The sequence below is a fragment of the Triplophysa rosa genome, linkage group LG6 (genome assembly GCF_024868665.1).
Source record: "Triplophysa rosa linkage group LG6, Trosa_1v2, whole genome shotgun sequence".
Classification (NCBI taxonomy): domain Eukaryota; kingdom Metazoa; phylum Chordata; class Actinopteri; order Cypriniformes; family Nemacheilidae; genus Triplophysa; species Triplophysa rosa.
In genome coordinates, this window is record NC_079895.1 from 10721109 (window position 1) to 10744351 (window position 23243).

Sequence of the window (23243 nt, forward strand, 5' to 3'; positions counted from 1 at the left end):
AAATATTTTTAAGTAGCCTACGTATAAAACATACGATTTTTATATATTCATAAATTATTGAATTAATACTTAGTTTTTATTAGATATTTTAATAAGAAAATATTTTATAATTTCATAAGATTGTGGTTAATGTTGTGAGAATATGCTTTGGTAAAACCAAAACAAATCTATTCCTCATCCACAACAATGCATGGAATACCACTGAATTCCCATCTAGGGGCCGCTGTGCGGTGGGTGGAGCGGAAGTTAAGGAAGTCGTGTAACAGATCGGGGGGATGAAGAGTCGCTGTTTGTTGTAACGGTGAGCCGCTGAAGAGTTCAGGAAGAGTCAATAAAACCATCCCGATAGTACAAACACACGCGCGCGTATCAGGATCGTGACACGCTAACGGGCAGCCGGATCGGAACGCTTTTGCATTATGCATTCGGACTGCAGGCTGCTGGGATGGACGGGTCGGTAATGGTGGGCAGAGGGACCAGAGGGGCTGCGGTCTTCATCCTGATCGTCTTCATCCTCCTCCTCAGTGCCAGAAGCTCGCGGGCGCAGAAAGGTGCGTGATCTTTCACCGAGGTTAAAGTTTTGGTTATTTGATAAAACTTGCCTTAAAACCAACATGCCGACTCTGGGGTTGGGACTGCAATTGCGGTTTCACAACAAACAAACTCTGGGGTGGTGTTGTAATACGGATATGAGCTGGAGGGGTTGAACGTTCGAACCCCGCCAAGGTCACTTTCGTACTCTCCTGTATTGCCATTATGCTGTTATTTGCACATTTTAACCACCCCAACCTTTAGTCAAAACTCTTTACAGGGGGACTCTTACGAAAATGTTTACCCTTTACGAATAGTAAATAGTAAAGCTGTAGTAATCACAAATCTAGTCTCACTAATGTATGCACAGTTTAACAACGACATTTGTAGTAAAATTATGATACTACAAATTATATGAATCTGCCAAAATATGGATACGCTTTTGCTATTATAAACCAGGGTTGATTTTTGAGGGAATGACACTTGAGTGTTGTACGCTATACCTGCCTTTGGGTAAAAACATCAATACATTGTTACATTGTTGCTCATTGCTACAGCTGGAGCAGCAGAAGTACGTGATGACGCAACACCTTAAATGGGCTTACCGCAGCCCCCTCTCTTTTCCCAAATATGTAGAGAGATGTGCTGTCAGGACAGCGTCTGTCCAGTGTTACCAGTGACTAAAGCTCTTGCATTTAATCAAAGCAAGTCACAGTATGGGCAGTCCTGAGGGTTCAGCGTACAGTTTAGGAACTGACTTAGTTTAGATTTTTATTCAATGGGTTACACCATCCTGATAAAATACTAGGCATGGTGAGTGATATTCAGCATTTTTTTTTTTTGCTGCTTGTGTGAATGGGATTGCAGTAATTTGACATGTGGGTGGGCATGGCTCGTGCAGAAATGGTCTTTCAAAAAGACAGCAGAGTAAAATAAAAAAACATAGGTCATACATTGCTAAGGTAATAGGGGCCAGATGTGAAAGCATCTTATCGTATTATCATACCTGGTTATGTGTAAGGTTATGCGTTAAAATTCAGTGGTTTCAAACACCTAGTTCAAAACTGTCAAACATTAAAAATGACCTTTAAATATACACCTACCCTGAGCAATACTCGCTGTAGTTACTGTATTAGAAACAGCTGAGCTCTGTACTTTTTGTGCATAAAAGTGCATAAAGAAACTTTGCAAGTGTACAGTTTGTAGGAGTGCAGTAAAGCTTGAGGAAACATTGGAGGCTAGAGATGTGTGTGGATAGGGCTGTTGTTTTTACTCCGGGGGTCTGAATATTGTCCAGCAAGATTACGTAACAACAGCGCAAGCAGAGATTCATTCGGTGTGTAAATGCGTGACAGGCGGCGCAAGCAGCTGCTCAGCAATGCGATCTCATCTCTCTCGCTCCTGCTCCCTCTCTCTCGGTCTCCCTGTTAAAGGGATAGTTCACCCAAAAATGAAAATTCTGTCATCATTTACTCACCCTCTTGTCATGTCAAACCTGAATGAGTTTCTTTCTTCCGCCGAACATAAAGAAGATATTTTGAAAAATGTTGTTGACCGAATAGCGATGGCAGCCAGTCACTTGCATTGGTTTTGTGTACATACTGTACAATAGAAGGCCATGGCTGCCACCGCTGTTTGGTTATCAACATTCTTCAAAATATGTTTCTATCTGCAGAAGAAAGTCGTGCAGGTTTGAAATGACAAGAGTGTGAGTAAATGATGACAGAATCTTTCATTTTCATCACTTTAAGATTCAACTTTGAAAACACAGTAGCCCCTATAAGTATTTAGACATATGAGCCGTGAATAAATCTCATTGCATTAGATAGGCCAAGCAAGCACTACTTTAAAGCGAAACATTTCCAAAAAGAAGTCTGTTAGGTTTTGACTTCACTTAAATCCTTGTCATTTGCAAAAAGGCCTCATGAAGGTGAAATTTATTTTCCTTAATTTTGCATCTCATTGTTTATCACATTCATTTCCATGACACCAACAAAACTGTGTTCAAAAATATTATACTATTACCAAGTTTATTGGGGGCATGTACTGCCTTCGCTTTGAAATATCTTGGAAAACCATCAGTATCGGTACATGAACCATGAGATATCTCTGTGTACCATCCCGTTACTGTATCATAGTAATGCCACATTTGTTTTTGCAAGGAATGGTTAATTCATGAGTGAGTGCTATACCGACCCATGCCGAGTGACTGAGGTTTTATGGATGTGTTTCAGGGGACGGCTGTGGACACACAGTGCTGGGTGTGGGTAGTGGAAGCCTGGCGTCTCTGGGTTACCCTCTGTCCTATCCATCGAATTCCGTGTGTGAGTGGGAGATCAGCGTGTCCCCCGGACAAACGATCCGTGTGCACATCGCAGACCTTGACATCAATAAAAACAACTGTCAGGTGTCTTACCTGCGACTGTATAAAGGCATCGGACTTGGACGATCAGAAATTGGTGAGAAAACCTTGACAGTAATTCTGTGACTAAAGAGATTGTCATAGTGCTCTAAAGGGAATGAATTTAGAGACGCGGAGAGATGCTTTCAGCATGCTCAAAGTTCAGTCTCCACCAACCATCAATATTACAAATGAAACATCTTATGCAAAACATAAATGATCCGTAGTCCTTTTGGTTGGGAAAAAGGCGTAAGGAACCAGCAGCCCTTTGCAAGGCTTTTAGAATTCATGCGATAGCAACAAAATGAATTCAACTACTTCCAAAGAGTATAGATGCCAAGAGGCGAAACTCTGGTGCTTTTTGGGAAACAGCGACCATTTTGGGGTGAAAATGCGTTATAACTGACATGGTTTCAAGCGAGCCAACGGTTTTGTCATCATGTATTATCATCATTCAGGTTGAATTTCAGCTTTAATGGTTTTTATAACAAAGCAGAGTCGCTTTCACCCCAAAATGGCGGAAATCGCAGGGCGCTGGTGTTACAATGGAACGTTCTGTTGAGTTTCGCCTCTTGGTATTCTATACTCTTTACTACTTCTGAGGAGACGGCTGATAGAAAGCAGGAAATGAATATGCTTGATGTCTTTGCAGTGAAGTTCTGTGGAGAGAGAGAATGGAGAGACGCTCTAGTGTCGGAGGGACATCAGATCACAGTTCAGTTCATGAGTGGACCCCACAGCAGAGAGCGTGGCCTCTTCCTCTCCTACAGCACCAGCCAGCACACAGGTAACCACATCATTCAGTGTGTAAATGTGCCAGCGTGATGTCACATGAATGTCCTGTCATTGCTGACTTAAATATTTATGTCATTCTAACCCAGTATGCTGGTAAGAAACTTGTTGAGTTCACTATGTCTGTTTCAGGGTTGCTGTTACACTATCATGTTTTTACAATGCAGACTTATAGGCGGTAGTTAGTGCAATTACTCTGCACATGCACATTGGGCCATGGTGCTCATTTGGGTGACACAGGTTCAAGTTTTGCCAGACCCAATCGATGAAATGCCATGCAAAGTATTTACTCAGTGTATTGTGTAAATGTGTGTACTTGGATATCAGGACACACAAAAGAGAAGCTATGACAACTGCTGTGTGTGTTTGTTCAGATGAAATTGAGTGAAACTGATTAGAGAGAGGGTTTTTCTACAATATGCTTCTGACACTAGGGGTGTTAGTGTTGAGTTATTCTCTCTGTCTCATTGTGTAGGGTGCGTCCAAAGTCTTTATGAATGACGGGCAGTTAATTTAGCAGATGTTTAGCCGTAGTGGAGAAAAGTTGATGAGAAATTAAGTCAAAGATGTTTGTTTTGTAAAACCGTACCAAGATGTCAACGCCACACTGTCAGGGTGTTAAAGGGACAGTTCACCCAAAAATGAAAATTCTCTTATCAGCGTTTCCCATACAATGCATTTACTTGGGCGGTCCGCCCGGGTATATTTCTGGCCGGCCAAGTATATTTTGTGTCACGTTTTTTTTATCCATCCGTGCTAATGACAGTATCTGTGATCGAACAACTAGTGGATAAACAGCGCTTACGCATCTTCTCTCTTCCTGTTTGGTGTGAGTGGAGCGTGGCCATGTGCGCATCCTCATCTTCTCTCTTCCGATGAGCTCCATGTGTGTGCGCGAGCCCTCGGCCTCTCATATTTAACTGTCACTTGCATTTAAAATCAAAGAAGCGTTCGTAATACAGCAACACATTGTCGAGAAAGGGCAAACAGCATATAGCCGCTCTTTAATGTAGATGTACTGTATTGTGATTTTGTCCGATGATGTTGCGTTTGTAAATCAGAATTTTAGCAGCGGTTAAAGTGACTGCTGGTGGCACCCCGTCGTAAAATACAGCCATGTTCAGACTTGACTTCTTTTTTGAAGCTGCTAGCGTCTGTTTTACATTATAATCCTATGGAGTAAACCGTGTTTTCAAAAACGTCCTGAGCGCTTTTTTAAACGCCAGCGTATTTTTCTGCAGCTCAGAGCGTCTTTTGAGGTTGAAAAAAGTTCAACTTTTCTGAAAAAAACACAGCTAAAAAAAACACCTTTTTCACAGCTAACCAAAGACAGAGACCTGTCGTTTCCATAACAACAGTGTTGGGTGTAACTAGTTACTAAGTAATTAGTTACTGTAATTTAATTACTTTCCCCTTGAAAAAGTAAAGTAAGGGATTACTCTTATTTTTTCTGTAATTTAATTAGTTACTTCTGATGTAATTAAACTAAATACTTTGTGTAATATGTGTGTGTGCAATAGTGGAATTGACATCAAAATTCAAAGTCTAACTTTAAAATCCTTGCTTTAATGTATAATTCTCACATTTGTAATACTTTGGTGAGTTAATAAGAGTACTTTATATAGTTTAATATTATTTATTTGAATGAATTAAATAAGTCGTTTCATGTCTATCCTTCAATCACTTAACTAATCAAAGTTGATGTAGGATATTGAATATGTAATTAGTAACTAGTCATTAATTACTTTTTCAGAGTAACTTACCCAACACTGCATAACAACATGCGAGGAACGTGATTGGTCAAGAAGACTCAAGCTCGAAAAAATAAAATGGCGGCCGAAACGCCCGTTGGAGGATAGTTTTGTATAAATGTAAGTTTAATTTTCACTTTCAACAACTTCTGATCGCATTTCTATCGAGAAATTAGTATTGTAGTTTTTAAATATGTGATTGGTTATTGCAAAGACGATCTCTGTTTATAATTCAAATAGACTGACGCTAAATAATTCAAACGCTGCGAGTGTATTTTTTACTAACAAAGCGCTTTTGTCAACTTTGTCTTGTCAAAAGAAGTGCTAACACTAACACGACGTGATGACGTCACAAATATGCTAATTAGCCCGTGATGTCACCAGCGCCACAAGTCTGTCAAAATCCTATGGGAAACACTGCTCATGAATTACTGAACCTCAAGTTATTAATTAAATGTATTAATTTATTTGTTCTGTTGAACACAGAGAAAGATATTTTGAAGAATGTTAGAAAACCGAGATTTCTGGGCCACCTTTGACTACCATTAAAATGGTTGTCAAAGGTGCTCCAGAACTGTTTGTTTTCCTAAATTCTTCAAAATATTTTAGGTTGTGTTCAGTTCAACAGAACAAAAAAAATACAATAATTCTTTCTACTATGGTAGTCAATGGTGCCCCAGAAATCTCGTTTGCTAACATTCTTCCAAATATCTTTCTTTGCATTCAACCAAACAAAGACATTCACTTTCATTTTTGGGTGAACTGTCCCTTTAAGGGTGGGCATTGCTAGGATATTTTGTCGTTGCTTGGCTAGCTTGTTCAAATCAATAGAGCCCAGCCTCCAAATCTGTATCGTATTCTGGTCCCTAGATATGGCTCAGGTCATGTGTAATTGTAAATTCAGGAACCTACTACATTAAGGCCCTGTTACACTATAACAATAACTATAACGGTAAACCATTACTATATTTGTGACCACATTAACAAACGTTTACATTATATTATATCTTAAGCTTGCGTGCTCACGGGTGTTACCATCACAAAAAGGAATGTAGACAACCTGCTGTTGTTGCTTTAAATTTTCAATCGCAAACGTCTTTTGCAATGCCAAAATCTGACTGCAAAGGCTAGATGGATGCTGTCTCTGAAGGTGCGCTCGTGGCTGGGATGCAAAGTGTGTATCTTGCCAGCTTGCTCAGGATTGTAATAAAAAAGTTTTATATAAATTAGTGTTATGTCCCACCATAAAAACACCACTTACTACCACTACCGCCTTTAATTCGGACATAAAACCTGCGATAACCAAACATTATTAAGGAATATCTGCCAGAGACTGTTTGGCAGTATGTTTTATCATTCATGAGCTGAAAAAAAATGCTCTGAAAGCGATCCCAACGATAATCTATGTATTTTTATTGTTCTTATTACAATTTAGAACGATTTTTAAATGTCCATCTTTATGGTTATAGTTATCTTACATAGCGCGAATGGCCCTTTAGTCTATATTTTTGCCATCACCGTTTGTTTTATCGCTTGCATCGGTGCATAGTCACCAAACATGCTTATATGAGTTGACTCAGCACTTAAAAAGCACCTTTGTACTGCATGGTACTACAAATCTTTGGATTCACAGCTGTGAACTTCTGTGTTTGATGTCTGTAAGCAATGACATTTGCCCTTTGACCTCTGTGGCTGTCTGAGGTCAGGGGTTCACAGTGCCATGTGGGAGCTACACCTGTTTACCCCAGCAGAGAGTCAGACAGAGAGAGAGAGCGAGAGAGAGAGAATGTGTGCATGTCAGAGAAGTAGAGATCATATTTCTCATGATTCAGGAAAGAGACAGATGAATCCATGCTGTGGGTATGAGTAATGGGTAGAATAACACCACAAAATACCTTTGACCTGAGATGCACACACACACACACACACACACACACACACACACACACACACACACACACATACAGTACAGTGACGTAAACTAGAAGGGTTAGTGGTGTTTGTTGTGGCTAGAATCATATTATTATTGCTCAGAGTAAGAATTATTTTCAGTTTTTCTGAATTTACTATTTATAGGTATGTGTTTGGTTAAATTAATATTTTTTGCTTCATTCTGTGAACAATATTTCTACCAAATTTCAAATAAAAATATTGTTTGTATTTACATTTATTTGCAGAAAATAAAAACTGGAGAGAAACAGGGCAAAATAACAGAAAATATGTATATGAAAAGTTCATTAACGTATTTTTTATGTGATAACCTCACAATTTTCATGTGTCTCGTCGTGCTGTCAGTCTTGTCAACATTGCTGTTGGATGACTTTGTGTCACTCCTAAAGTTTGATTTGTGGAAATTCAACAAACACTGACTGGACTGGAATGCACACAATACATCTAGAAAATGAAGAGTTTGGTTCCAAAATGAGATAACTCCGTTTTTAAATTCATGTTTTTCATTATGTTATCTTGTTTATTGTGTTAGTTAGCTGTATTGAGTATGAGTTATTATGGCTTAAATCAAAACAAACCAACTGCAGTTTGATTGATATCAATTGGAATGCACAATAAAAAACGTGATTTTTGAAAAATTCTGAAAACGGAGTTATCTCATTTTGGAACCAAACTCTTCGAAGCTGGTTAAATGAAATTTTGGAATGGTCTCTCAATTTTTTATGTATATATTATGCATCCCCACAGATCATCTCAACAGTACCCTGGTAACCACCCAGTACAGCCTAGCATTTTCACAATGAGTTTAGTGCCACTGAGAGCTAGTAGCCTACCACTTACATTTTCTTCAGAAAATCTACCAGATGAACATCTAGTTGCTATTGATCGGTTCATACATATGGAGGCTTTTATCCACAAATATGAAATACAATACACCACGAGTCACTCACTGAATGCCTAATGTGCGCACAACTCGCACACACATACACACGTTTTTCACCTCATTGCAAATCTGGGATTAAAATCTGATTTAAATCTGTATAAACAATGTTATTGGATTTATAAAATGAGAAGGAAACTTCTTATATGTATGCAAATTTGTGACATTGACCTTGCCAACGCAAGTGCATGCTTGTCAAAAAGAGTGACAAAGTACATACTAGCAAATTCTGAAATTCATTTCAGTTTTGCAGTTACTTATATGTGGATAATGTAGGTTTTAATGAAAACTGTGAAATAGAAAAAATGCAAAAAGGAAGCGTTTCCAGTAGTGGTCTCAGACTGATGACATTAATCAATAGCGTCACCATGGCAACCATCTGGTACGCTGCTTTATCTGTCAGAGGTAAACCCGTTTTGAGAGGGTTTAAAGACACGGAAAGACAGCGTCTCTGTTTTCTCATTCCCTCCAGATCTCATTACCTGCCTGGAGAAAGGAGAGCACTTCACTGAAGCAGAGTTCAGGTATCCTCTCACACAGTTTTTTTTGGGATGCGTGTGCATGTTTTTCAGTGCGTCTCATTGTCCTGTCCTGCCTTCGCAGTAAATTCTGTCCTGCGGGATGCCTGACTGATTTCGGAGAGGTTTCGGGAACCATTCCACACGGATACAGAGACGTAAGTATGGGACTATTGTGTGGGTGTTAAATTAACAAGTTTTCTCTGTCTGTCTTTGTGTCTGACAGGATTGTTGGACTCCTAGAGAAGCTCTTTGATTCTCTTCCCTTTTCTTACACCACTTAACCACCTCGAGTCACTTTATTCGCACTTCCGTTTGGTGATACGAGTGATGCATAAACTACCTTAAAATGTTTTAAGCTCTTTTGACGGCAAACTAATTTACACTAATGCACTTACGACGGAAGCCGGGCTTGCAAACACGCAGGGGGGTTTAAAAGCAGAAATGTAAAGCTCGTATTGAAGGCACTTACGTTTAAGTGAGTTACGTCCATCAGGCCTGAAACACTCAACTCACACGCAAAACGTTCCAAAATGCGCCAAATGCAACACAACACTGTTATAGGGCTGTCGCGATAAACCGACGATAAATATCACGTGATTTATGCACAGCTTTTGAGTGAAGTACGGGAAAATACTGCTGCATCCGAAAGCCAGAGGGCGCTCTCGTGCAGAAACTCCAAATGCGCACTGCAGAAGAAGACCATAACACGTTCTAGAATCTAGGAAATGCCTATGGACATCTTTTTATCACTGTTACTCAAGCCTCATCAGGTATTTTTATGATAATAAAGTATATTTATAATGATCATGTGTGACGGGTATTGCTTTTTCAAATGCACATTATAAGCGACTCAAACTCGCACTGCTTTTAGATCGAGCAGCATTTCATACTGATCCCAGAGCCGTGCTTCACGGACAAGCTACGCATTAACATTTTTTTTGACACATTGCATATCGCAGCCAGCTTGATTTCAATAGGATTTGGTGGTATAAATGATCGTGCAGCCCCCCTCAGGTAGCACAAACAGTTTGAAGGTAAGTCTATTGCTAATTTTGCACAGTATTTACAGCAAGTCTGCACACTTTTGATGTGTTAGCCAAGCATTAATGTTATCCTTTCCAGGTCCCTTTCTGATAAATGTTTTAATAACATTTTATAAACGTTCTATAACGTTTTAATTCGGTTGAGCAAATTGAGGCACGTTTTTTGTATTCAAATTCTTGTAGGTGGTATCCAAAACCATACGACAGACAGGGATACTTCACCCAAAAATGAAAATCTGTCATCATTTACTCGCCTTCGAGTTGTTCCAAATCTTTGTTCTGATGAACACAGAGAAAGATATTTGGAAGAATGCTTATAACCAGACAGATTTTGCCCCCCATTGACTACCATAGTAGGAAAAAATACAATGGCAGTCAAAAGTGCCCCAGAACTGTTTACTGTCCTACTACATTCTTCAAAATATCTTATTTTGTGTTCAACGGAACAAAAACATTTATAAAGTCATTTTTCCTACTGTGGTAGTCAATGGGGGGCAAAATCTGTCTGGTTATAAGCATTCTTCCAAATATCTTTCTCGGTGTTCATCAAAACAAAGAAATATACAGATTTGAAGGTGAGTAAATGATGACAGAATTTTCGTTTTTGGGTGAAGGTATCCCTTTAACACTTACTGTAACTGCTCCTTTAAGAGCCATGACCGTACACTGTCTTGTCTATACACTTTAGGTCATTGCTGATGACCTCATCACAGTTCAGTACTTCCTGCATGTTTTAAACTGTTTGCATGATTCACAATGATTTTGTCAGTGTGAACACAATAGGCAGTTGTTTTGAGATCACGCTTCAGTCTCCAACATGATTTTTAGGGTGTACGAATACGAAGACGTTCTTCTGAAGTTGAGTCATTGTAAATGATTCTGTTTGTCCGTTTTAGAGCTTGTGGTCTCGTAGGGGCGTGTTGATTTGAGTGTCTTGACTGTATGGATGTACGCGTATTTATGTGTGCGTGATGGCGTGTTTCTCGGGGAGATGTTAGATCACGTTTGGCTGAATGGTTTTCTAATGAAGTCCAGCTGACAACAGCTTTAAGTCTTTTTCTCAGCTCAGATACACCCTTAGAATTAGTGTGGGGACTTTATGACTCCTTACAAATGTGTCGACGTGTGTATCTGGTGTGTGTTCAGGATTGTTTGTGGTCAGAGTGGTGTTTTATTTTGCCCAGAGGAAGTGGTGTATGTTTGCGGTGTTTTTGTGTGGGTGTTGAGAGTTTGCCTAGTGTTTGTGGTCTCGCTTAGGTCTGGAGTCCCCACCGTGTGTGTATATCAGAACTGCCTTTTTTAAGCTAACAGTTTAACTTTTACTTTAATGCCAAGTTGCAAGTGGCTGTGCTCATGTTCACACTAAGCTCAAAACGCTTGGAGTCGATGGATAGTTCATCCAAAAATAAACATTCTGTCATTATTTATTCATTCTCATGACGTTGAAAACCTGTACATGACCCTTTTTTATGTGGAACACAAAGAAGATATTTTGTAAAATGTGTCAATGGAAGTTAATGGGGGCCAATGTTGTTTGGTTATCAATATACTTCTAAAAGTTAAAAATGCATCAGTTTGACTTAAATAATTGTAACTTTATTATGAACAAATACCAATGTGCTTCCTCTTTAATTCTTTAATAGAAATGGTTGTTTATTGTTTTTACACAAATGTTATTGTGTCTCTAAAAGCTGCATTCTACAACTAAACTGACTTCCTAAAACTGTAAACAAACACATTTTTATTAGATTCACTAAGTATTTATCACAGAACCGAACAAAACTATTTGTCAGTTTTACAATTTTGAAAACTGTTTATTTGTATTTGTGTAACTAAGGTCGGAAGTTCCACTCATGAATCATGAAGCATTCTTTATCAAAGTGGTAAAAATGATACCCCTGCGATATTCCTTCCAGGATGTGACCTCATCATGCTATGTCACAGCTTGTGGGTTTTATGTAAGTGAGTCAGCTGTCTCATCCTATCTCTCTTTCTCGCAGTCTTCTCCACTTTGCCTGGCCGGAATTCATGCGGGTGTGGTCACCAACACTCTGGGGGGGCAGATCAGTGTAGTCAGCAGTAAAGGCATTCCACACTACGAAAGCTCACTGGCTAACAATGTGACATCTGTGCCGTGAGTAACCCATTTGCATTCTTGATTCCTTTCTTCATGGGAAAAGTTATTTCATTTGATTATAGTGCACTTCTGCACATTCAAGTCAACTCCAAACTACTTATGAAGAGACTTTTTTGTCTTAAAATTCAGCCTCAAATTTATCATTCAAATTGTAAGTGATGATAATATTTGCATATAAAATTGGTCATGCATTTATTAGCATAGTGTTCTTACTTTCATCTAAAAAAAGTTATACAGAAACAATGTTGTTATACATCATTTCTTACATACAGCCACAGAAAACTTGAAACGCATGTTTGGTTTTTCATTGGCTGTACAGAAGGACCTGTCACAGCAAATTGCATTTGCGCAGATACAAAGCCTCAAATTTTAGCTTAGTTAAAACTCTTTATCTTTAGCGTACAAGCACAGGTGCCAAAAGTGCAGCACTTTTTTTGGGTTGATTATTTTGTTATGTCTGTACATTATTTGATGGATTGATCGATAGATTGATATTTTGAGTCTTTCTCCCTCTTACAGTGGAAATCTCTCCCCCAGCCTTTTTACCTTCAAGACGAGCGGTGAGTAAATCAGCAGTAAATTCAGTCAATAAAGTCAATGTACAGTATTTGATGGTAGTGCAGTACCTTTTAGAAAGCTCAGAATAATTCCTTATGAGCACTATTTCCATAATTATTAAGAGTGACAATATTATAAATGCAAGATATTGTCTATTTCTGTCGCAGAAATTTTGTAGATTTTCATGCTTTATTAACAGAAACTTTATTTTATAAGGTTGCTATGGTACTTTGGGATTAGAGTCGGGGGTGGTCAGTGGCTCTCAGATCACAGCCTCCTCAGTGTGGGAATGGGATGGTCATGGAAAGGAACCCACCATCTGGGGCCCAACAGGGGCCCGTCTTAAAACTCGGGGACGTCCTTGGGCAGCAGCCAACAGTGATATAAAAGAATGGATTCAAGTGGACCTAAAGAAGGAAAAAAGAATAACAGGTACTGATTGTGTTAATCAGGGTATGTGTTTGTGTGCACGTGTGTGTGTGTGTGTGTGTGTGTGTGTTTGTGTGCGTGCGTGCGTGTATCTTAATCTTAATTACTCTGTTTTCTCAGGTATTACTACCACTGGCTCCACCCTCTCAGAATATCAGTTTTTCGTTTCGGCCTACGAGGTGTTATATAGTCATGATGGACAGCAGTGGAATGGCTGTCAGGAAGTGGGATCGGACAAAAACAAGGTATGTTCGCATCATATTACCTTGTTTTGTGGTCCATTCTGCTCTTGTGCGCGTGTGTGGGGGTTGAGGTCAGATGGTGGTATAGAAACTGCTGCAGAATGACATCATTGTTTGTCTGTTTCCAACAAAAAAAAGGTTTTGCAATCCTGAGGTTTAAGGACCCTGAAATTAAAGTGCACTCTCTGGTCATTAATAATGAATGTCCATCGATTGTCAGGGAATTTAACGAGAAGCGCATTGATTGGTCGTAAATGAGACAGACCTTGGTCTGAGGCCAGATTCTCTTTGTTACCAAGGTGATGTGTCCTTGTGTCTCTGAAACAGATTTTCCAAGGCAACACCAACTATTTGCAGGAAGTGCGGAACAACTTTATTCCTCCAATCGAAGCGCGGTTTATCAGGATTAGCCCCTCCCAGTGGCACCAGAGGATTGCCCTTAAAATGGAGCTGCTGGGCTGCCAACCGCATGCGGGTGAGACTAATGAGAAATCAATCACAAGTATACCATAATGTTGATTTGATCAATCAATCTATACACGTTTGGTTGTTACTCTGTTGTTCAGCGAGGCCAAGAATATTCCACCCAGCCCCTCCTCCGCCTCGTGGGAGAAGCACAGTTCCCCCTCTTCAGGAGAGGACGACACGGACGCCCAACGTCCGAAATACCACCATGACTCCTCACTCTCACGATGGTGAGGACTTTCTCCAACATCACAGTTTATTCTTATAAAATGAATACTTTTCGAAACAGCCTTTCCGTTCCAGCTTTACAATGAGTCCTAACAACCTATGTAGGCAGCTCTAGATTAATGTTATTAATGCACTGTGTTAATGTTTCAGAGGTGGCTCTGGTGGCAGTGTTGGTGCCGGTACTGGTGGTTGTCCTGATGACCCCTGTCTTGGTAATAGTGTGCTCGTGGCTTTGGAAGAACAGGTCAGTATTATGTAGGGCTCCTCCCTTTCTTGAGTTAATGGTTACTTAACCGTCTATTTACAGTTTTGTTAGTAGGCCATTTTAAGAAAAGTTATTTTGAGTCCAGTTTCTTTACACAATGTCCAAATAAAAATACTCGCTGTCATTTTTTTTAACCAAAATGATATTAAAGGGGTCATATGGCGCGAATACGTTTGGTGTGTTATAAGTTGCCCATGCATGTATTAGACACGTAAAATTGCAAAAATTAAAGTGTCGGAACAAAAGATACATTCTATCTAAAAGCGAATGCTCACCCAGACCTGCCTGAAACGCCTCGTGTAACCACACCCCCACAAATCTACATCAGTTCATGGTATGATTTGACTAAGACCGCCCAAATGTATACGCAAGTAAGGTGGGCGTACCTGTCAGTACAATTGCTTTGGAACCAGATGTTCCAAATATGGTAAGAGGAGTTACATTTCCCTCAGATGCTTGCAGTATTCCACCAATCACTGCGCACTGGTTAACTGGCAAATCATAGCACACCTCGCTTTTCAGAGCGATGAGCTTTGTAAAAAATCTGCGTGTTTCAGAGAGTCGGGGCAAAGAGGAGACACAAACATGCACGCTATGTGGAAAATACAGTGTTTTTGAACCTTAAATCATGTATACACATTGCATTACATCTAAAACAAATGATAATAAATTGTTTTAGCCCTGTCATATCACCCCTTTAATAATAGAGCTTCACATTAGTTGAAATAGTTCGAACCCTTATTATTGGCTCTTTGTTAAAGGGATAGTTCACCCAAAAATGAAAACTTCTGTCATAATTTACTCATCCTCAAGTTGTTACAAACCTGTGTAAATTTTGTTGTGTTGCTGAACACAAAGAAAGATATTTGGAAGAATGTGTTTAACTTAACATATCTGGGGCACTATAGACTTCCATATTAGAGAAAAAACTACAATGGAAGTTAATGGTGACCCAGAACTGTGTAGTTTCCCACATTCTTCAAAATATCTTCTTTTGTGTTCAACAGAAAAAAAGATGTTTATACAGTTTTATAACAACTGGAGGGTGAGTAAATGATGACAGAATTTTCATTTTTGGGTGAACTCTCTTTAAATGCTTTCTCGTGTATAAGCCGCGTTGGATTAAGGCATGGACTAAATGAATTAATGTAAATGAAATCAAATAAAAACTGATATGTCTAAATGTGCATATGAAAGCTGCAACTTTTCTGTAACTTTTGCCTCTAAATTGCCATCTTTGTATGAAAAAATGATCAATTCCAGGTTATTTTTACGAAGGCCAAATGATGTCAAATCGACTGTTTCCACAAAATTCTACACGACATCTTATTAATTATTATAAATCATTATCATGAGTTTGGAGACAATGTTGAACACTTGCACAATACGTTTTTTTAACCAAAAAAGATTACGGATTGCAGCTTTGAACCTCAAAACCACTTCTATATATTTCGTCTGCTAATATGTTCATAATTTGTATTCAAACCTACAGAAAAAGCACAGAGGCAACTTATGACCTTCCGCACTGGGAGCGCACAGGTACATCTGTACAGACATAATCTGTGATTGTTTACTTTATTGCATTTATACCTACATAATTCAATAATTTTTGTGTGCACATGTTACAGTATGGTGGAAGAGTATGAAACAGTTGTTGCCTTCTAAGCTGGATGGAGATGAATGTGTACGTTACAGTTCAACAGCACAAGTGGACCACCAGAGACCACGACTGGAGCCTGCAGGTACAGACATACCTGTACAGTTAGAATTATATTTCTGTTTTTCGACAAATACAAACATTTCAAGTTCTGCTTTTCTCTTTCACATCTGCGTAGAATATGCCCATCCACTTGTCAGAGGTACCATGGCATCTCTGGGACAAAGGTCAACCTTTAAACCCGAGGATGGTGATGACCCAGAGTATGATGCGCCTATTCCCCCAGAACATTACCATGCTTACGCTGAGCCCCTCCCTGCATCTGGGGTTGAATATGCTACTCCAATCATGATTGACAGAGCGAACCACCTATCAGGAGGCACACTGCCATTCAGAGGGAGCGGACTACTGGCTCGGACAGACAGCAGCCAATCAGCGAATTCAGCGTACGACACACCTAAAAGCACGTCTGATCAAGCCACACCCACAGAAGGACAGATGTACCAGGTGCCTCAGAATATCCACAATGCACCATGTCAGAAAACAAACTGACCAATCACAGAACGGGGTGAATGGACCGTTAACCCCTTTAGAAACCCTCATCTGAACACTACCTTAACAAATGCCGATCAGTACATGTGCGTTTGTGCACGCATGCCACTCGAAGCCTTCTCAAATCGTATGCCGTGCAAGTCCTATCACTGAAATAACACGCAGGAATGTCAGGAGAGAACAGCAGAGGTCTTGTTACACTACTGTGTTTTGTAGATGTTTTTATGTGTTCCCGTGTCTAAATGTGTGTGCGATGTGTGAGTACATATATGTGACTCTGCTATCAAACTGTGAGTCCTTACAAATCTGTATATTTTTCTGAGAGCTGTTATGAATACGTTTCAGCAGCTCATCGTGAGGCACATTCTTCCCCTTAGACAGATATTTTCAACACAGACTCCCACACACAGAATAACACACTTTACCAGATAAGACCGTTACACTGTGGTCATTTTGCACTTTTTATTGTGTTTTGACGTAATCATGCCACCTAAGCCGCAAAGTAGCACAGTGCTGGTGTTTTTAGGTCTGTTCCAAAACCTTGCTGTCAACTGCCTACTTACGCAACTGCCTTCTCAGGGCACATCCTGATTTAAAGGGATAGTTCATCTAAAAATATAAATGCTGGTATTATTTATTCACCCTCATGTCATTCAAAACCTGTATATGAGTCTTTAATCTGTGGAACACAAAAGAATATATATTGAGAAATGACTGGATTTTGTGTCCATACAATGGGGGCCAATGTTGTTTGGTTACCAGCGTTCTTCAAAATATCGTCTTTTGTGTCAGGTTTGGAATGATATAAAGATGAAAAGATAATGAAACAATTTTATTTTTGGGTGTTTATCCCTTTAAATGTGACCTTAATAACATTTGAAATGCTGTACAGAATGCAGCAGTGCCACACAAATATGACTCCTTTATGAAAAATTGATAGTTTAAAGTTAGCATGTTGCTAAGCTAGCGATTCTTTAACACAAAATGGGGTATATGCATATGGGGCGATGACGTACTTCTGCTAAAATCTCAGCCAGCTAAGCCACTTCCGCTATCATTGCGATGAGGTCATTTTTCATCAAGTGAAAACGATGTGTTTTGTGAGAAATCTTTCAAATTTCAGCAAACCGACAACACAACGGCTAAACATTGCTATATGCCTTTTTCATCATGCCTCAAGTGCAAAAGTTTATTTAGCTTTTTTCATATTTGTGATTGTAACTTGAAATGGATAGCTTGAAGCGCTTCTCCTTTTTGGTTGTTGATGTATGTATTGTATTGACGTAGTGTTTGGATCATTTGACTCGTGTTGTTGACCGTAATCCTATTTGTGTCTTGATACGACAGAGTGAAAAACGTCATTTTTCCAATGGACGCTAAATGCACCGGATGTAACACAGCTGGCTGAGATTTTAGCAGACATACGTCATCACTCCGTGTGCATATACCCCATTAGAGCAAACAAATGATACATTTTGGCAATACTTAATAGAAAATAAAATAGAATTTGTCTATACTGTAGTCCCCATTTCTCAAGCATCATCCTCCATATTGGATTGCTTTTTTCACAAAGCTCACCACAATTCTTTCCGAGGGTGCATATTCAGTAATATACAATAGCCTAAATATATATTTAACTTTTTTGCCAGAGTTATTATTTACATTAAATTTTGGCCAAAATATATATTTTTAAACAATCTTGCATCTTAAGCCCACCTATAATGTCTTAAAACAATTTCTTGGTAGACAGCTCATTAGGTTTTGGAACAGACTTTCTTGTGCTTTAGTCAAAATAGGTTAGGGTATTGTATAATGAAACCTGTGTGATGGACTGACAAATATTTATTCAGCATTGAAACCTTCTAAATAACGGTGCTGCATTGTCTATTTCTCTACACATACACATTCATGCCAAGTGTTTCCAATTCATGCACGTCAAAGAGCCTCTGCCACATAATCCATTTTTTCCTGCTGATGTCTCTTGTATTGAATACTTCCAAACCACTAACAGGTCGAGGTAAAGCTATCAACCCGCATTGCTTTCCATAGTTACACTGTCTTAATGGAAGCCTTGCCAAGTGTAACCCTTTGGTGGTCAAAGGCCAAAGAGCAAAATATAGTATGCCAACATTCTTGCCTATGTTAAGATTCACTCCGTGCCAAGTGGTCTTTTAATATCTTGTGTTTTTAAAAAGATTGTTGACTTGAAGACCAAACAACCTTATGGATAGTTCAATCCAAATATATTCTCCTTTTAATTCAAATATCAGACCAAATGTTGCCTCACGGTAAGGTTGAGGATGTTGCACAAGATGTTGCATGTTCCAAGTCAGATTTGAGAATGTACACTGTTTGCCACAATTCCACATGATGTGTCACACAAGTGATCTTTCGGTACTTGCGTTTACTGTCTTACAACTCTGAAACTCATAACATCCACAATAGTGTCTTATTAGTGTGTACACAGGCACTATAGATGTGTGCTCTGTATGTTTGAGTGTCATTGTGAGTTATAAAGTGTACCAGATTTGATGTATGTGCATGTTTGCTAATCAATTATGTGTGTAATGTATTTCTGTGCACTGTATCCACAAGCCTGTGTGTGTATCTTCCTGTCACTGTACATCTGTCTCTAAAGGATGACTGGTACTGTAGATTGTATAGAAAAATGAAACATTGAATTGAAGTTTTATTAGAAAATAAAATGTAATTACAAAAGTGAACAAACAAATGTTGAATTTTGAATGAACATTCTGACCATGTGACTTATGTGGAAGTGTAATTATACTTGATCACGTCAATATATATACATGCATTTCCTGAGAACGTTTCAATGCAAAGCATGTCACTACAGTTGAACATCACAATATCTTTGGATAGTTCACGCAACCTTTTTTTAAATCAATATAAAATGTACATATAAACCTAGAGTGTTATGTATGTTAGTTAAATACTTTTTCTCATTTTAATCAGGTTTTTTCAGTTCATAGAAATGATACAGTGACACTACAAAACATAGTACAAAACATAAATATTTCATGTAGCCTCTCAATTAATAAAGGGTCACAATAACTGCATTCATCATCACACAAGTTATAAAAATGAGACTGATAAATTTACTCAAGTTTTGTTGCGAAGGCACAACAGATTTCCAGAGAGTATGTGCACGTGAAATGAGACAAGCGTTGTAGACACCCTGTCATACTGACCAAAATATTTGCTTTGTAAACTATTTGGAGTGTTAAAAATGCAAAGTACATGACCCAGGTATGTAAACTAATACATTTTCAAACAACATTTAAATTCAACGTGATATTGCCTTGTATACTGTAAAAGTAAACGCATTGTTATAGTCACAGATGCCCCCTGCTGGCAGAAAGTAGAATCTAGTTTGGGTACATTTTATGTTTTTCATAGTGTCCTCTATTGCAAATGTAGAAGTATTTCATCATATGATTAGGTCATATTTTGCACACAATTAGAGGTTATCCGAACATAATGGTTTAAGGCTTATATGTAAATATTAAAATAAAATACCTGCTCCCTATTGTATTTAATTCTATGGATGAGACTACAGCCAACATCTAAAATCAACATCTCAGATAGTCTTTTCTTTACTTCAGCCACTTTTTTGTCATTTATTCTTCCATGTTCTTGCCTTTTTTGCCCACTTTAACATACACTGATGTGAGTACAATAGATGTCACTAGGATCAGTCCACTGGTCACCAGGTATGCTATGGGCAAGAAGTGATTCTGTCCCCCAAACCAGGACACTGTAGAGATCACCACCTCCTTCCGACCTCTGAAGTACTCAACAGGATAATCTGGAGTTACTGTTAAAGTCTAAATGGGTTTCTAGAAATAATCTTGAAATTAAATGAATAGTATATTACATCATCTGAGGACACAAGGAAATTTACTCAGCGGTGTAAATTTGTCTTTTATGAAATGCGTATGTGTGTGTTGGTTAAAATACACAATTGAAAGTTAATCATATGCAGATTTCTACAAGTACCTGTATACAATCCTATTTCAAATATTATTTTAAATCATTTTAAGGGACCGCACAATATTGTGGTAACACCAGTGATGCAGAAACAAACTGTATTATTATGTAGTCATTTATTAAATGACCGTGCGAGTTTAGATCTCTATAAAAGTTTCATCACCAAAGCCTTCAATGCTTCCATCCTCAGGTAAAGGATACTGTAATTGATGGAGATGCTGTAGTTGCCAGCAGGCAGGCCTTCGGTGAACAGCCCCTGAACACGACTGAGAATCCCATAAAGCTTTTTGAAATTAGGGAAGGCTGCCTCTCTCATCCAAATAATCAGGTCATCATTTATGAAGCCATTATTCAGGGGGTCACTCCGGTCCAGGTCATAGACGGGACGCTGCCAATATAACGGTTGAGTCGTGCCTGAGAACAATGAGAGAGTGAGAGAGTGAGAGAGAGAGAGAGAGAGAGAGAGAGAGAGAGAGAGAGAGCAGTGACAGAGACGCATACTGATGCGCATGATTTGATCGCGTGCACCTTCAAAGGCCTGTTGAAGTGAAAATGTGTCGTTGGTTGGGGGATTACGGAATTTCACGTTTTTGTCTGTGTACCACGCGATGCCCTTCCTGTAGAGTGGAACCAGCGCTGATCGTGCGTTAGTTGGATGATACATCACGATAAATGAGTCTAAGAGAGTGAAAAAATGAATAAACAAACACAAACAGCAAGTGAAACAGCTTATCAGCATAATGCCAGCAGATGCATCTCACCATTAAACATGCTGTTGGCCACAGCGCCACAGGGGGCAATGGGCACTCCGCTCGCATCGTAATCGAACGGGGGGGCGCAATATGAACTCGGTGTCTGTGGGAAAAAGTTGCGACATCCTGAATGCGATAAAGGCGCTACTAATGTGAAGCATAGTGAGAGATCAAATAGACAGGCGTTATTTTAATCAGCGAGTGGGAGGGAGAGCGAGCGTGAAAACAGAAGGAGAGTGAAAGAGACGTCGAGCACCTTCAGGTTTTTTCTCCTCCCCACCATCTGTGCATCGTCACGGGAGTCCATGTACCTCCGCAGGTTCTGATGAAAGTTCCTCAGACCGTAGTAAAAGAATACATCACCCTGAGGGAGACAACGCGCTGTCTGACATATACTACATCATGCTGAAAGGGTACAAGCTGAGGACAAATTATGAGGACCACATGGTTTCTCTTTCAGGCATCTGAATTTTGTCTATAAATGGAATCGGTCTTCACCAACAAGCAACAAGGAACGTAGCCTACTGTAGCCCACTGGGAAAGGGGCACAGGATTTAAAAAGACCCTTAAGGTCAAAGATATAGTCTTGAATAGAAATAAAAAATAAATATTAATCTTTTAAGTTTAAAACAAGCTCTCTTAACAGCAGCTAAAACAATGCTAATGTCAACAAATCATGTAATTCACTTACAATGGAAGGCATTACCAACCAGATAACATTCCACAATATTATTTAGACCCAGTCTCACACACCAGAATGAGTTTAGGAACATTGAAGTTGACTAAGCACTCGCAGGTGATTTTGGCATTGGTGGCATTCTTCCGTAACTCAAAGCATCGCTCACACGACCCAGAATTTGTGTAGTCCACCTGCACAGCAGAAAGACCAACATAAATGTGGTGTACATTCTATAGTATGCCGTGGTGCTTGTATTAGTGACATGAGTTCAAGGTCACACACTTTCCTTTCGTGTAATGTCTTTTTATACCCGTGATTAAAAGACCAACATTTTTGTTTTTTATTTAGATCGTCTTCAAATACTTAACCACAAAATATGAGCAGGGGATATTTATGCCACTATTAATGCAATTGCTTAAGGGAACATTCTTATCAGCGTGTCTATAGCCTAAAAACAGTGTAGGCATTTTTTTTTGAAAAATGCATCTGGAAAACCAAAAATGAACATAACAACAACAATACTTGATAAAACAGACTAACTTAATAGATTAATAGATGTAGTTACATTTTCTTGAAGTTTGTATAAAATGGAGGGAAGCGCTACGATGAAATTAAAAGGTGTGTCTGGAGTGTGGCACTCTCCTAATAACACACACACACATATATATATATATATATACTGTATATATATATACATATACATATATACCAAAAACATTGAAAGCAGACTATAAAATAGTGGATGAACTTGTCTACCACATGAAGTTACATTATTCACACACTCTTGACTGAATTCATATTTTAATGCATGGATGAGTTGCATCTTTCAAATGTGTTTCCATAAACAAAACGTATACCCAGACAAACAACCTCCTGATCTGTTTCTTCACATGTCTTGCACATAGACATCTATGACAAAGAGCACGTCTAACCTTCAGTTGGTATGTGTTCTCAACTGTGATGACAAGCCATATTCCCAGTAACAAACAAACCAGAGACAGAATGTAGAACGTTGGCAGGACAGTCTGTGCTGTGAGAGACGGAGACCAGGCTGGTAACCTCTGCTGTTTAAACGCCGAATTATCCGGACGCCTCGACAACGGCCCAGTACCTGCCTGCTTCTTACCCATTTCAGATACTTTAAGATACTAACAACACAAATTCAGCTAAGAAACAACAGAAATAACAACCAGTGGGTCTTATTTTATTACTTCCACCGCAGGAAGTTTTCCCAGCATCCCATGCGACTGAACCTTTGAACCTGAAGTGACTTGTTACTTATTAACTAAACGCACTCCAGCTCAAACACACACACACACACACACACACACACACACATACT

General features: G+C 39.0%; 2 protein-coding genes across 2 annotated transcripts; one reads left to right on the forward strand and one right to left on the reverse strand.

The window, feature by feature from the left end:
• The first annotated feature begins 235 nt into the window (after positions 1-235).
• Positions 236-19179, forward strand: dcbld2 (discoidin, CUB and LCCL domain containing 2). Its single transcript, XM_057336263.1, has 15 exons — positions 236-551; positions 2766-2990; positions 3585-3719; positions 8838-8889; positions 8969-9041; positions 11930-12063; positions 12586-12626; positions 12841-13056; positions 13174-13298; positions 13623-13770; positions 13862-13990; positions 14139-14232; positions 15746-15792; positions 15882-15995; positions 16089-19179. Exons 1-15 carry the CDS (start codon positions 446-448, stop codon positions 16460-16462), a joined length of 2013 nt encoding a protein of 670 aa, XP_057192246.1. The 5' UTR covers positions 236-445; the 3' UTR covers positions 16463-19179.
• Positions 17926-23031, reverse strand: tmem30c (transmembrane protein 30C). The gene is made up of 7 exons (XM_057336264.1): positions 22834-23031; positions 21976-22092; positions 21479-21586; positions 21232-21325; positions 20999-21148; positions 20672-20884; positions 17926-20288 (listed from the first exon to the last, which is right to left on the reverse strand). Exons 1-7 carry the CDS (start codon positions 23029-23031, stop codon positions 20101-20103), a joined length of 1068 nt encoding a protein of 355 aa, XP_057192247.1. The 3' UTR covers positions 17926-20100.
• Positions 23032-23243: the final 212 nt, after the last annotated feature.

Bases quoted from the DNA above. Each gene is read 5' to 3' on its own strand.
- tmem30c (XM_057336264.1), bottom strand. From the start codon at position 23,031: ATGGGTAAGAAGCAGGCAGGTACTGGGCCGTTGTCGAGGCGTCCGGAT. The intron at 22,093-22,833 runs GTTAGACGTGCT...TCTGCTGTGCAG, and splicing joins AGAACACATACCAACTGAAG to GTGGACTACACAAATTCTGG. The intron at 21,149-21,231 runs GTGAGATGCATC...TCACTCTCTTAG, and splicing joins GGCCAACAGCATGTTTAATG to ACTCATTTATCGTGATGTAT.
- dcbld2 (XM_057336263.1), top strand. From the start codon at position 446: ATGGACGGGTCGGTAATGGTGGGCAGAGGGACCAGAGGGGCTGCGGTC. The intron at 12,627-12,840 runs GTGAGTAAATCA...TTATTTTATAAG, and splicing joins TTTTACCTTCAAGACGAGCG to GTTGCTATGGTACTTTGGGA. The intron at 13,299-13,622 runs GTATGTTCGCAT...TCTCTGAAACAG, and splicing joins TGGGATCGGACAAAAACAAG to ATTTTCCAAGGCAACACCAA.